The following is a 15,639-nucleotide window of genomic DNA, read 5'->3' on the forward strand; positions in this document are numbered from 1 at the left end:
CTTGCTCACTGGGGTTCTTAATACAATTATTTCCTTTTTTATACACAATTTACAATCCTATTTAATCAAACTACACAATGACGACTAAGACTTTATGGATATTACAGTTTCATTTTCTGTTAATGCATGATTTTCTGTAAAACAGCATTGAAAATGTGTTGTGTAAAGCACTACACAAAAGAAAAATAATTTGACTTGATGTTAACTGGAAAAAGGTGTGGCTCTTACCTAACAATTATCCAATAACAAACAAGGTTAAAGTAGCATCTTTTAAACTCATTCCTAGAATACCCTTCAAAATATTAAAAGGTGCTGGAAGCTATTTAAGCGTTCTGAAGCTTTCACGTGACTGAACTGTCGAATTAGCCAAGCCCCCTCATTCCAAAACCACATCCTCCAAAGATACTGTAATTGAGACCAAAACAGAGCAAAAAGCGCAGCATTGTTTGTTCCTGTGGCTGTCAAATTCAACAGCTGATCCTCCACCTGTTCATCTAATGGTTAGACAGAGACCTGGAGAGGCCTTCAAGCCACAGTGTCCCACACCAACTATGAAATTTTCTGGAGGATCGGTGATGATCTGGGGGTGCTTCAGCAAGGCAGGAATTGGGCAAATTCATCTTTGCGAAGGACGCATGAATCAAGCCACATACAAGGTTATCCTGGAAGAAAACTTGCTTCCTTCTGCTCTGACAATGTTTCCCAACTCTGAGGATTAGTTTTTCCAGCAGGGCAAAGCTCCATGCCACACAGCCAGGTCAATCACGGTGTGGATTTAGGACAACCGGATCAAAACCCTGTCATGGCCAGTCCAATCTCCAGACCTGAACCCCATTGAAAACCTCTGGAATGTGATCAAGAGGAAGATGGATGGCCACAAGCCATAAAAAATAAAGCAGAGCTGATTGAATTTTTGCACCAGGAGTGGCATAAAGTCACCCAAGTGAAAGACTGGTAGAGAGCATGCAAAGACACATGAAAGCTGTGATTGAAAATCAGGGTCATTCCAAATACTGATTTCTGACCGCTTAAATGTTAAAACATTAGAATTGGGTTTAAAAATTAATGATCTTGCATCTTGTTATTTTGACCAGTTGTCATTTTCTGCAAATACATGCTCTAAATGACCATTTTTATTTGGAGTTTGGGAGAAATGTTGTCAGTACTTAGTTCCTTTTACTCAAACACATACCTAGTAAATCCAGAGAAACTGATAATTTTGCAGAGATGCACACACAAAATGTGAAACTTTTACTTGACAACGGAGACACATTTAGTTAGGCATTACTGCAGATCATAAAAGGCAAGCATGCAGACTCATTTGATCAAGTTGATTCCTGTAATGGCTAAATTCCACATTCATAAAATGCAGATTCAGGGGAAAGAAACCATGTTTTATAGTATTTGAAAAGGAAACTGTGCATCATTTTGAATCAATTCTCCCCTTGAAGCAGCAAAAATCTATTTAAAACTGAAGAGGACACATGCCTTTACAAAGTCGGTATGTAAATAATACTTATCCCAGAAGACTTCGATTCTAACAATTATTTGTACTGTAACAAATAATAAAAGCTTGACAGCTAGCCGGCGCTAAAAAACAAACATTAAATTGTTGTAACCCGAGGCATCTGGAGTTAAATTAACCCCATTAATTAACACCAAACAAGCATAATTCCTCCTTTGTTACCAAATCTGCTTACACCAACAATGTCTGGATTGAAATGTTAGTGCCACAATTAAAGAATGCAGCACTTCCACCTAGTGGACACAGAGCCAATGAATGACAATAAATCAATGTATGGAGGACACAATTGTGAAGTGGATAAACACTCTGCTACAAATCAGGGTTATGAAAAAAGTCAGTGACACAGGATTAATGCTTAACACCTTTATTGTGCCCAGTCAAAAATCGAACTTCACATTTGTAAGCAAACTTGGCAGACAACAATGAGGTAGAATGACAGAGGAGCTTAGGAAATAGCTCTGCATGGAATGCACATGACGAGGACAATCTTAGTTCTGAAAAGTAATGTTAACCATTCAGACAAACAGTAGAGGATGGAATAAAGTGACATTTGCATTTAGTCTGCTAAGGCTCTTGGTACATTCTTGGGAAGTCAATGGTTTTAAATTCAAGCAGCCATTTGGGCTCACACCCATAACACCTGCTGATGTACAATACAAGTGATTAAAAAACTACCCCTTTACAAAGTGCAAATTAAAAAAAGTGCAATAAAACTACGTGCAGTCGATGGCCATTCTCATTCTGGATTAATACAAGTTGATTTGAAATCTGATCAAGAGCAGTAAAAGCAATGCCTAGTGGAGGCACGCACTGAAAATGATCTGAATTGGCAATTAGATTTGCAGGATTATGGTGCAAACCTTGTTCTACCAAACAGAACACTGATAAGGCAAAAATACTCAACATGGAGAAAAAAAAAAACAAAACAAAAAACCCCACGCAAAATTAAAAAGCCGCCAGGTAGATTGCCATTCAAACTTTTCCATGCCATACCTTAAAACTGGTTCATGTAAAAATCTGAGAAACTAAAACTGAAGTGTTGATGAAAATCTGGCTTTTGTAGTTGCGTCTCAAAAAGTAAAAAAAACATTGGCAAAAAGGCACTGTATGGCTTCCGTCTGTTAAACAATGAGACTTTAGAATGATTTTTGTTTTTACCAAAACCAACAGCAACCGATGTAAAGGGGAGAGAAGAGGAAAAAAATAAATAAAAAAAAAACCCACCCCTTCAACCATGGCCTGAATCTCAACTTAAACTCTGGGTCTTCCCATCCTTGGGCCCCAGCTAACCCATCTCACGGTGTACAGTGCCAAAGTGAACAAGCCAAACTAAAAGAAAGTGCAACAGTGAACTTTCTACAGTGCTTTCCCATGCCCAAATCCTTTGGGGGGGGAGGGGGGGGGAAGAGATGGGGCAGGCAACTCTGGAGCAGTGCCCCGGTGGAGCAGGCGCAATGAAGGACCAGGCTGAGGCATAGTGCTGCCATGCATGGCTTCAGTTGGAGTCCCGCTTCTTCTGGTTTCTCATCAGAGGGCGGTGGTTACTGAGGATGTCCATGGAATGCTGTCGATGCCAGCAGGAGCGACAGTAGTATTTGAAGCAGGTCTGAAGGGATGAAAGATCAGAGGTTAAATTTAGTGCCTTTACAGTTTGCGATGCACTGATCCGAAACCTGGATCAGTATCGGCTCCAATACTGACATTAACCAGTTCGGGTATCAGTTTGATGAGCCAGATCCAAATAAAAAGGAATATTCCAGGTTCAATAAAAGTTAAGCTCATCGACAGCATTTGCGGCATATTGATTACCACAAATTAATTTTGACTTGCCCCTCCTAGCTTGCCCAAAAACAACACTGAGTTCCAGTGAGGTACTTACAAATGGAAGTGAAATGGGGGCCAATTTTTTTAACATTAAAATACTTGTACAAGGATAGCCACAAGACATTAACCATGTTAACATGATTTGTGTGATAAGATAGCTTACCAACCTTTTCGGTGTAAAGTTGCAAAATTGGCTATAACTCTGCCATGACGATGTAATGTCAAACCCTAAAATGACTATAATGCAGATTTAAAACGTCACAGCTCAATACGAGTTTTAACAGTCGAATTAATGCAATGCTTTAAAAGGAATAGTTCACCCAAAAATGAAAATTTGCTGAATTTACTCACCCCCAGGCCATCCAAGATATAGGAGTTTTTCTTCATCAAAACAGAATTTGATTTCATTTCAGGCCTCCTTTAAACACCACAAGTGAATGTACTCCATTTTTTGACAGTCCAAAATGCATATTTAGGGTGCATCAAAATAATCTACACTACAACAGTCGACAAAAAGTTTCTGAATCCAAACGATTGATTTAGAAACAAAATGTATACTTGACTACAAATGTTTGCTTCCGTACATCTGTGACATGCGCTCACGAGAGGGATGACGTAAGCTTGTAAGGTCACGTGTGGAGGCAGCAGGAAGCGCATCATTTACAAGAGAAACTTGCAAACCACAGACCAAGGTGCCGTTCACGAAAAAAATAAAACAATTACTGCAGTAAATAACCATCCTTTATTTCGGAGCAATGCCGTTGCGTTATCTACTTGTGCTTTTTCTTTAGCAGAAATATATAGGCTATATGAATGTCAGGAATTCAAGCCACACAAGTTGTAGTTAGTGAAACCAAGTGCGAGCGTTTACCAAGATTCACGGGATTTACACAGATCAATGGTACAGGTGATATCACACAGAAGAGAAGCTTCACAAGGTTGATGTCCACAGAACTGAAGAGGTAACGGGCAAAACAGCAGGGTAAGGACTAAACATATCGACGAAGATCAAGAGCAAATACAGACAGGTAAATAAACACTGCTTGAGAGCAGCGCAGTCAAAATAGAGTCCTTTGTGTGAGACTTGACAGTGAGGTGGTGTGAAGGAGAGTTATTTATGCAGGCAGTGATGAGCGAGTGAATTGAGTGCAGATGCAGTGCATTAGAAATCGGGTGATGGAGCGCTTGGGGAGGTATAGAGCCCGAGGGAGGCGTGACAAAGTTCACACACCCAAGTTCGCTTGAAAAACAGCCCTGACACAGCCAGTGAATTCAGATATCGACCCTTTGTTTCATTCCATGGTCTGAAATCCTCAGGGGTAAAATGTTCACTGCACACCCTCCAATATTTGAGAATATAGGTGTGTACTGATATCCAGGTTCAGCACAATAAGCCAGAGCTTCAAATCGCTCATGATCATGTATAGGCAAATCGATGAGAAGTTAATATTTTTCCCAATGTGCATTTTCTTTGGGGTTTCTGAAGGCTGAAGCATCCAGGATTCACACAACCATTTTGAACAATACACATACAAATCTACAGCAAAGACAATTAAACTTTTGTACTTCAACGTAAACAATGATGCACTTCCTGCCTCCTCCATGTGACGCGTGACCTTACATCACTTTCATGAGCGCACGTCAGAGATGTACGGAAGAGAACATTAGTTAAAAAGTATAAGTATTGTTTTGTTTCTAAAAATAAAATCAATCGTTTGTGTTCAGAAGAACTTTGTCAACTGGAGTCCTAAATATGCATTTTGGACTGTCAAATTGAGAACCTAAAAATCTTAAATTCTGTTTTGATGAAGAAACTTACATCTTGGATGGCCTAAATGGAGTAAATTCAGCTAATTTAAATTTTTGGGTGAATTACTCCTTTAAAAAGCTTCACATTTCTGCCTTTAAACCCCTCAAAAATTAGCCCCCCCCCATTCACATCCATTGTAAGTGCCTCACTGTAACCTCGATTTTTGCTTTACGTTTTCTAAAGTAAAAGGATGGACGAGTCTAAATCAAATGTTGATTACCACAAATTACACCACAAATGCTGTCGACTGGGCTTAACTTGTATTGAACCTGGAATATTCCTTAAATAAATGGTCGTAACAGTCAAGCAAAAAGTGGAAGATGTGATCTAGGAGCTTAATACAGCTTTATACCATGAGTGCCATTGAAGAAATGGCAAGCCTATCCCTCAAAGGTTGTCATTGCCATTAAAAATCAAAGGTGGCGCTACTGTGAATAAGGTTTATGACTCATACAGTTTAAGTTTTGTAGACATTCGATAGCTTTGGGAATCTTAAAAAGGCCACATTTAATAAAATCAGAGTCCGCATTTGCAACACGCTTCAGTAAATGCAGGGGTGGGTTTACAATTGAGGCCCCAAGCAACCGACCAACCCGGGGCCCATTTCGAATATTTTGCTTAAATTACATAATGCATTTTAAATCAATTTTAAATTCCTCCCATCAACCATTATAGCCAAGTGCATTCAAAATGTTTAATTAAATAAAATTCTAATATAAGAAAGCATGTTTTCCAGTTTGACAATACAGTGAACCATTTATTTACCTACATATATTTTTACAAACACTTATGAATAGGGTGTGAAAAACCTAGTTTCATTATATTACAGTATGATACAGTAATATTACTGAGGATTTGTTGTATACATTAGCAATATATTTCCATCTTATTTACTTTCACCTGGAGCTAATATTCTAATGAATATAATTATTCAGTGCATTGTTCATGTTGCAAAAGGCTGTATTTTATGCAAGCAATCTTAGGCAACATTCGCAACAGTAAACATACAAGGCATGGCAGCCCCTCAGCACACTAGAGCAGAAAGGATAAGAAAAAAAAAGGAAGTCGTTTATCAAGCGCTGAAACTTTGCTTGGTGCAGAATAATCTGGAATAATGTTAAACATTGTAACAGTCACCACTTTGCAACCTGAACTTGTTCAAAACATTAAATCTTTGGTTTTTAGCACAGGTGTCACAATCTAGACAGCGCAACGAATTAAACAGAACGCTGGTATCTCGACATGCGTTAGAGACCTGAAGTTATTTTTAACGAGTCTAAAAACGTGCTGGTCCTGCATGAGACACTGAAGAAACAGCGAGTCACGGTGCACCAGTCAAGGACGTTCATCCAGCGCACGTTTACATTGGAAAATAAACAGAGCAGACGCACGCAAAAACACGATCGTGTGAACAGCTGGTCACTACGCCACAGAGGACTTAGAGCGCATTGGACATTCCAAATTGAGAATTCAACCAGCAGACCTCTAAGGTGAACCGCTCTAAGAGCGCTGAAAACAGCGTATTCGCACCTGTACACAGCATGTGACGTCACACGTCAAGCGTTTTTTTGCTGAGCTATTTCCCCCCCCCCCGATGTCCAGGGCCCCACACAATTGCATGGTAATTAAACAAGTAAATGAGTGGCGCTCTGTTGTATCACACAGCTGTATGGGCGCTCCACATGAACTACATCTCGGATTTAGATGCTCGATAGTTCAGCTGGCTTACAACATGCAATAATATTGCAACCGGACAAACAATTCACCAAAACTTCAGTTAAAAGCTTAAACTGTGAACTAGCACACAGACACTCTAAAGTCACCAATCATCCTGGAGAGTTTGGTCAAAACAAAAGCTCTAAAGGGGTCAAGGAACATTTTTATTTTATTGTTCCTTCAGGGTCGCTTAGTTTTCACAGTAATCAGAAGTTGTAAAATATGATCATTTTCCACCCTCGTTCTGACACTGTCAGAAACACTGTTTTGGTGCTGCTTCAAGACTTGACCGTAAACGCCCACTGTTATGATTGGATCTCTGCTGATTGAAAAGGACTGATCCCTTTTCAACTATAGAGAAAATGAATAAGGACTGAATCCATTTAGGTCCAGATTCAAGCTTAAATGTGTGAGAACTGGCTTTTTCTACTGAAGACTCACTGGAATTACAATAAATTTTTCTGCTATATTATCCAGTAGACTACACATTGTTATAGTTTTGTTTTCTCCATTTTATAATGGAATAGGTGGTTATTTGGTTTGAGTATCTCCATATAAAAGAGCACCCCCAATCAGTTCCATACAGTGAGGTATAGATATTCTACACTGAAGGAAAAGAAAAAATAAAAAAAAAAAAGGTATCTGATTGGGTTCGGCTGACAGTTCAGGTATCGGAATTGTATATACGAAAAAGAAAAAAAAAAAAATCCTACATGACACATTAAAGAAATCTTAATATAATACAGAAGCACGACCTTAGTAACTCACCTTGTCCCTGCAGAAGAATGGCCCAGGCTCATGACTGCATGATTGACAGATGGCATCCTCCAAGTACGGGTCAATCTGAACCTACAAAAGAAAACCAGTTACCATGAACAGCATATCTGGAACAGCGTACTCCTGCTAAAGACGCACTACACATCATGTACTGTATACAGCTGGCAAAGGCAGAAAGTGGCAATGTCACCAATGAATGGATATAATTTCTCAAATTGAGGCACAAAGAGACATCCACTACATTATACAACAGTGAGCTCATGCAACACCACATACAGAAACTCTTTAACAAGTACACAGTGTAGCATGCAGTAAGCAGTCTCAGTATGCCAAACATACCTTAACACTTGACTACAGGATAAGCAAAGTTATTATATAAAAAAAAAATAAATTAAAAAAAACCCACACACACACACACACACACACCTCAACTTAGTTGACAGATTTACCTTCTTTGTAAATTTGGGTGTCTTGATCTCAACAAATGCAGCACTCACAGCTTTCAGGTAACTGCGTTGGTTGTTAAAGGTTACACGCCCAGAGCCTGGAGAAATAGAAAACAAATGTCAAAAAAACCTGTTGTCAAATCACTGAAGTAATTTCAGTTAAGAGACAACATTATGAACAAAGGGCTCAATTTGAAATGTTTTACCAATTGGGTACTTGTGCTTGTCTGTGTCAATGCCTGCATACACAACTCCACCAAACAGATCATTCATGATGCTGGCCAGAGCTTCGGCATTGAGCATGCCATGCAGAGCTCCTACAAACACAGTATTCCGAGGGTCCAGCCTCTGAGAGGGGCAACTCACAAAGTTACTGTCAGAAATCACCCAAGGAATCACCTGTGCCTGAGGATCACAAGAGATGGGAGGTTAGCATAATATAAACACAGATCAAGATCATGACCGAATGCTTAAAAACAGGGGTCTTCAACAATTTTAAGACCAAGGACCCCTTGGTGGGTAGAGAGGGAGCCGGTACACCCGTCACATTGTATAAAATTGAGTGTTGCGTTTTAGGCCTATAAACATTTATGATAGGCTATCATATTATTGTATGTACATTGTTTATATTGCAAAGCTTTTGAAATAATCATTAAATATACAGCAGGGGTCTGCAACTTCTAACATGAAGTGACATTTTTCCCCCATTCACTTGTATCACTGATCCATACACCCTCCTTAAACACCAGACAGACAAACCCTGTCCATGCAGAATAAAACATTTTATAAGGTTACCAATATGGAGACTTCATCTCAATTGAGCAAATCAATTTTTTTTTTTTCCCATACAAGAGTAAAACTTTGCAATGAGGAAAACAATGATTTGAGTCACCATCTTGCGTGTAGAATGTTAAGGACCATGTATGCCAGCTTGATAATCTCAGCAGTAACCATTTATTTACAGCAGGCAAGTATGCCATTGTTCTGAAAACAAAACGCAACTAAGAGAAACTGTAGGCTGTCATCTGCTCATTCGCACAACGAAAAGCAGATGCATTTACTCACGCGATCCTCCACTGCAGCGCTGCTGAACCTGATATGTGTTGCGCTTTGAGCGGCTCCTGATGAGCATAGGCATATGAATGGTTTGTCCACGCTGGGTGCTTCTACACTTTTGTGTTTAGCGTTCCAATCAGTTCATAACTAAAAACAACAGGATGCACGAATAGGAGCAAGGATTAAAATGTTTTGGCATGCAGGTGAGAGGAACTTAAACGTCAATGGATTCAAATTTATGCACTCATCTCTAGCTAATCGCTCACATGTGAGTGATTACTACAAGTGCCAGTGGTGGATCAAACAATAATTTGCAGACCCTCTCCAGTACCACCGCGGACCCCCTGATAAGACTGTTTGAAGCTCAAGTAAAGCAGATTTCTGTTCATTGTAGAAGTTGTGGTAACTTGGTGGGATTCCACTACAATCTCCCACAAATGCCACTAAAGCCAAAACTTGACAAAAGGCTCAATTTCAACACATTTGCGCAAATTACAAATGTAATTAACTCTGAAAATAAAAGGATAAGCCATTTACCACTTGGACACAAACACACATCAAGTCCACAGAAGCTTACATCTTTGCAGCGCATTCTCCTGCTAGACATTTTGAAGTAATACTCGCTGTAACCCTCAGGATGAAGCAGGTCCTCAGTGCAGTCCTGGAGCAGGGCACGCACAGACTTATCAGACTCAAACACCAAGTACACGTAACCTGAAAGAAAGACATACATAGACAAACTTCAACACATGCAGGTCTCCATGTTCCCTAACATGTTGAAATCACAAGTTCAATGCCTTTCAACAGCATGAACAGAATGATGCCCTCTAGTGTTCTACAATAACCATAGAGTCTCTTGCATTTTAAAATGGTGACTTGGGATGTTTTCACATTTGGTTTATTAACAAATTTCTAAATTATAAAATGAAGATGCTCTTGTTTTCTATAGTGTAATAACCACCTAAAATCAGTCTACAAAAAGCCTAAGTAAATCTAAAACCAGTAGTCTTTTGCAAATATAAAATGTCCTTAAAATATATAAATAATAAATAAAAAAATAAATAAATAAATAAAAAAAGTTAGCTTTTCCTTAATTCCCAGAATAAAACCACATGTGTATAAAATCTTATTGTATCCACCATGAAGTTGTGCAATTCACCACACCATCTTGCCACAGTGCTGTAATGAAAGTAGTATCCTACCCTTTCAGCATTACCTTTGGGCATATTACCTTTCGGAGGGCAGCGAGGGTGCTTGCCATCCTTACCCGGCCACTCCACACTTAGAGGGCCATAGCATTTAAAAGTGTTGATCAAGCCAACTGGGGACACAAAGAGAAGAGCCATTAACAAACATGACAGGGCTATGGAATGGTTTTAAACTGTAGGCTCAGATGACCTTCTGTAATGTCCCAGGGAACACCGCCTAAAAAGACCTTGCAGGAGTAGATGGGGGTTTGGTAGTGTCTGGGGGGCAGCTGTCCACTCCATGTGAAAGTAGCTTCATTAATCGCTATGGAAAACAAATTCACAAGGTGGGCATAACACCAAGCTGTATACCTGCATCATGCATTGACAAACATTACAAATATAGTCAAAATGAACTGCAGCAACAGGGTTGGATAAATCTTTTCACTTTCAGTGCGGAGAATTGAAGTTTTAAACCATGGAAAGGTGAAGAGGAGAATAATCTATGCACTCTAGTAGTATTAAACAAGCCATACAGGCTGCCTGTCTGTGAAGCCAGGCCTCTCTTTCAATGCTAAAGGGGCTCTCAGGGGTCTTCATCAGGTCCCAGTTGGGCCAGATGGAGGCACCAGGCCAGCGGTGGGACAGACCACCCGTTGGGGTGGCACTGGGTGGTGGAGAGAGGGAAGAGCCGCTGTGGTCCAAACGAGAGCTCAGAGCTAGCTTAAGCGGATCCCTTTGCATACTGGACATAAGGAAGGGCACAGTTGGCGAGATCCTCAAAGATGACTACAAAGAGAGGAGAATAGCAAGTTAGCTAACTAGTCAATTAGATATGGGTCACTGACAAAAATAAAAAAAAAAAAATAATAAAAAGGGTTGTCCAAGGTGATTAGAAATCTTTAAGAAAATTCAAAAGATCATACATTTGAGTCAGGACTATCAAGAAGTTTCCTCAGGGTTACACTACATGACCTGAACAAATATTCCATAATGTTAAAATGAGATTTTTAACTTCACATTTAGTCTCAAGTCTAAAAGGATAGTCTCAGTTAAGATGTCAAACAAGATGTCTTCCTAGAGGGTTACACCATGACTTTTTGGTAAAACAAAAAAATTCACTTCCTTTAGTTAGAAAATAATTATTCTGCACTAAAGCCTCATTAAAAGCTGGAATTCTTAAATGTTGGCATGTGTTATTTATTTTTACCAAATCTGGACAGTTACACCACATGACAACTTTGACTATAGTATAAGTCCCAGAAAAAAATCAAAATAACTTTGAACTCATAAATTGAAAATATGCTCAGAATAGGCGTGAATTACATTTATTCAGAAATACATAACAGATCTGGACAAAAGAAATTGAACACATTTCACCCAGGTCACTACTCTAGGCATCCTGAATGAGCAATACAGAAGTTCTAAAGGGGCCAACACTTACCAGCAGGTCTGAGAGGTGATCAGAACCAGAGCTGAAGCCGCTGGTCTCAGAGTCCACTGGGCTGATGGAGTGAGAGTCCAGGAAAGACTGAGAATTTAACCGTGCCATACCTGGAAACTTCTCTAGGAAGTCTGTAGCACCAATGGAGGACTCATTGGAGTAGCTTGGAAGCTTGTTTGAACACTGGCTGGAAGTACCCAAGATCTCTTGCACTGAAAGTCACAATTGTTAGAATAAAATGGTGAAAGAAAAAAAAAAAAAAAACCCAAAGTGCGACACATTGACATTTAATCTTAAGGCCCCAAAGATGTAAAAAAAAAAAAATAAAAAAGGCCAAGAACATTCCATTTTCCCAAATTTTTGCTGTGAAGATTAACACACTTCAAAGACCCTAAAAACAAAAGGAAAGCTCCCTTACTGCAGCTGTACTAATAAGAATAGACCATGCATGAGGCAGGCTGAGAATGTGACAAGTCAACAAAAGGCTCTGACTCACTTTACAGGCCCAGCAAGAATAGGTTTAATTTTGCTAGCATTATAGAGAGCCATAACTAACAAGACAACGGACTTGTCAATACCACTGCAGCTTATAAACAAAATTAAAGCAAATTGTTTAAAAAAAAAAAAAAAAAAAAAAAAAAAGACCAAATAGGGATCGAGCCAGTTTGTAAGAGAATGAAATGCATGCAGCACTTTATTCTATCTGCACATTGAGTTCGAAGAGAAAAGTTCTTAAGTAAATTTACTCAGCCTCATGTTGCTCCAAACCATACATACATGGAGAAAAAAAATTGTTAGGCAGCATGTCAAGTTTCAGTCACCATTCACTTTCAGTGTATCTTTGTCATTTTGTCCAACACCTTTTATGTTCCTTTTGTGTAGAAGGAAGTCAGTCAGTCATGCGAGTTTGGAACATCATGAGGGCAAGTAAATACACTTTTGGTTAACCATCCCATAAATAAATAAATAAAAACCAAACACACTTCACTCACGGGAGGCTGTGTTGTTCTGTGAAGGTTCTGTATCGTCGCTGCTCCACGGTCTCTCCCAGTCAGACAGGCTGAGGGACTGTAGGCCCAGACCCCAGTTATTGATATCAGGCAGACCCCTGGATGAATCCTGGCCACTGCTGGGAAAAAGCATCCTGCTTCGGACCGCAGAGAGGTCCGAGTCCGGACGATCTGTAAAATGTGTCCAGAAATCACACACAATAGTTGGCAACTCTGCATCTGCAGTGGGAATAAAAGACATGCAGATTCGAGAAAGCACTGACTCTAGATCTCCTCCCTCAGCCTAGCTAAACTGCACAGGAGCACCTCTCCGCAGAGACGACCCACCCTGCATGTGACCCAGGCGCTGCTGCCCTCACAGCCCCTTGCTAATGACATCAGTCTCTGGCCTACTCCGATGCCACACCGAGCATCCCTGACAAATTCTCCAGCAAAGAGGCAGCACCCCTCCCACCTCTGGCTCCTGTTCGAGGTGGCAGGGAGAGCGAGATTGCTAGCGGCAGGCTAAGTGATAAAACTACAGTGAATCGCAGGACTGTTGCTATTGGCCAAATAGCTGAAGGAGCAAACTGAGCTGCTCATACAAAGCTGGATGGCATCCAACTGCTTGCTCCAGCCCTGATTCAGCATCCTCAGTCTCGCCTGCATGACACTGCATGACTGGTGCTGTAACAATTCCCTGTGCATGTACAGTATATGATGCTTGAATGCAGGCCAAAGCAGAGGGCACAAACAGTACTTAGGATAAATGGAGTTCTATGTAATGCTATTGTATCTGAATGGATGTCTGTGAAACACTAATGAAGTACAGAATTAACACAAGTCTTAATAGCTGAAAGAAAACTAAAACTGTAAAGAATAACAGATGGTTTATGCACAAACAGTCAAATTTACCATTAAAGAGATCTCGCTTGCACTTGGCAGTAGGAGATGTGCACACCTCACTGAGGTCCAGTGAATTGTCCAGCATGGTGTTCATCCTGCAGAATGCATCTGCATAGCTGCATGTAGACAATGCTGGAATGTCAGAGTCCAGGCAGTTAAGAAGTCTGGGATTTTCTCTCTGTGAGAACAAAATAGATATAGGATAGTAATCCATGTTTCACTACTGTGGTGAAAAGTCATAGGCCTTCTTCCCCTGCCCTTTTTCTCAATTAATAGTCGGTATATATATATATATATATATATATATATATATATATATATATAATAAACAGAAACTGATGATCATGTCAAAATTCTAACAATTTGAGACATTTACTCAACCATTTCATGAACATCTGAGGGAGTTTTAATAGTGTGATGGATCACGTTATTCCGGTGTATGAAATGGCAATCCACGAGAGCCCCATAATCATGCCTGGTGCTAAATTTATCAACGTAGTGAATGCTTAGCTCGGACAATCCTAAACAACGCAAACTGTATTTAAAAAAAGCAGCTCAATGCCCAAGTAAACAATCATTGCTGATGATATACCATGACTTAATGTCCAACAAAAGGGGAATACATGCTCAAAAACACTTAAGTTAAGCGTTATTAAGATAATAAACGTGGGCCAAACCAACTGCACAAACAAAATACACATAGTTCTTACAAACCCAATGGTTTATTTGAAACAAGTGATGCAGATTAAAAACAGAATGGGCAGGCTTTGTCTTTCTAAACTACTCACCAGGGAAAACGCCATAGTAGAACTGTCAAACAAATATATCAAAAACAACACCCAAGTTAACTCTCCTAAAGTCTACTTAAACTTTTCGACGTAAAATTTGCTTTCATTTATAACACCTGTGCTCGGGTCATCCGCCTCTGCCCTAGGATCTATTTCTTCCCTAGAGTAACCAATCACAGGTCACATATTGATATTATTCATGAGGTGGGCGGAAACTTAGAGTGGACGTCATTTTTCAATAAAGCGACGGGCTCCCATTAACCAGTTAAGTAATTTATTTATACCAAAGCAACCTGTATCGTCCTTTATATGTCCTGAATCAGAAATATTAATTATTATTAAAATTTATATTCATTATAATTATTATATACTAGATGTAGCGTCTAAAACAAAGCTAGACGCAGGTGTATCGAGACGCGGCTTTAAAGGGGTAGTTCACCCCAAAAAGGAAACTTCTCATCCTTTACTCACCCTCATGCCATCCCAGATGTGTATGACTTTCTTTCTTCTGCTAAACACAAGATTTTTAGAAGAATATCTCAGCTGTGTTGGTCCTTACAATGCAAGTGAATGGTGACCAGACCTTTAAGCTCCAAAAATCATAAAGGCGGCATAATCCATACGACTCCAGTGGTTAAATCCATTTCTTCAGAAGCAATATAAAAGGTGTGGGTGAGAAGCAGGTAAATATTTAAGCCCTTTTTTTTTTTAAACTATAAATCTCCACTTTCAAAATGTGACAGAATATGAAAGTGTAAGTGGAGATTTATAGTAAAAAAAAAAATAAATAAAAAAAGGGCTTAAATATTTACCTGCTTCTCACCCACACCTTTTATATTGCTTCTGAAGAAATGGATTTAACCACTGGAGTCGTATGGATTATGCTGCCTTTATGATTTTTGGAGCTTAAAGGTCTGGTCACCATTCACTTGCATTGTAAGGACAGTTAAATATTGATCCGTTTCTCACCCACACCTATAATATAAGTTCTGAAGACATAGATTTAACCACTGGAGTCGTATGAATTCCTTTTATGTGCGTGTTTACATAGAAAAAAAAAATGGAGAAACATGGACTGCAAAAAAAAAAAAAAAAATAAAAAAAAAAAAAGTGAACAGCCCTATTTTTGTTTTTTTCATATTGTATTTTAGGGATTTCAGAGATCTTTAGA

General features: G+C 39.4%; 1 protein-coding gene across 1 annotated transcript; it reads right to left on the reverse strand.

Moving 5' to 3' along the window:
- Positions 1–1,893: 1,893 nt before the first annotated feature.
- LOC127443484 (cytoplasmic polyadenylation element-binding protein 1-like) lies at positions 1,894–14,576 on the reverse strand. The gene is made up of 12 exons (XM_051702149.1): positions 14,469–14,576; positions 13,690–13,858; positions 12,778–12,966; positions 11,786–11,997; positions 10,878–11,130; positions 10,553–10,666; positions 10,386–10,475; positions 9,732–9,868; positions 8,305–8,503; positions 8,102–8,196; positions 7,644–7,724; positions 1,894–3,131 (listed from the first exon to the last, which is right to left on the reverse strand). Exons 1-12 carry the CDS (start codon positions 14,481–14,483, stop codon positions 3,021–3,023), a joined length of 1,665 nt encoding a protein of 554 aa, XP_051558109.1. The 5' UTR covers positions 14,484–14,576; the 3' UTR covers positions 1,894–3,020.
- Positions 14,577–15,639: the final 1,063 nt, after the last annotated feature.

Source organism: Myxocyprinus asiaticus, chromosome 1 (assembly GCF_019703515.2).
Source record: "Myxocyprinus asiaticus isolate MX2 ecotype Aquarium Trade chromosome 1, UBuf_Myxa_2, whole genome shotgun sequence".
Lineage (NCBI taxonomy): Eukaryota > Metazoa > Chordata > Actinopteri > Cypriniformes > Catostomidae > Myxocyprinus > Myxocyprinus asiaticus.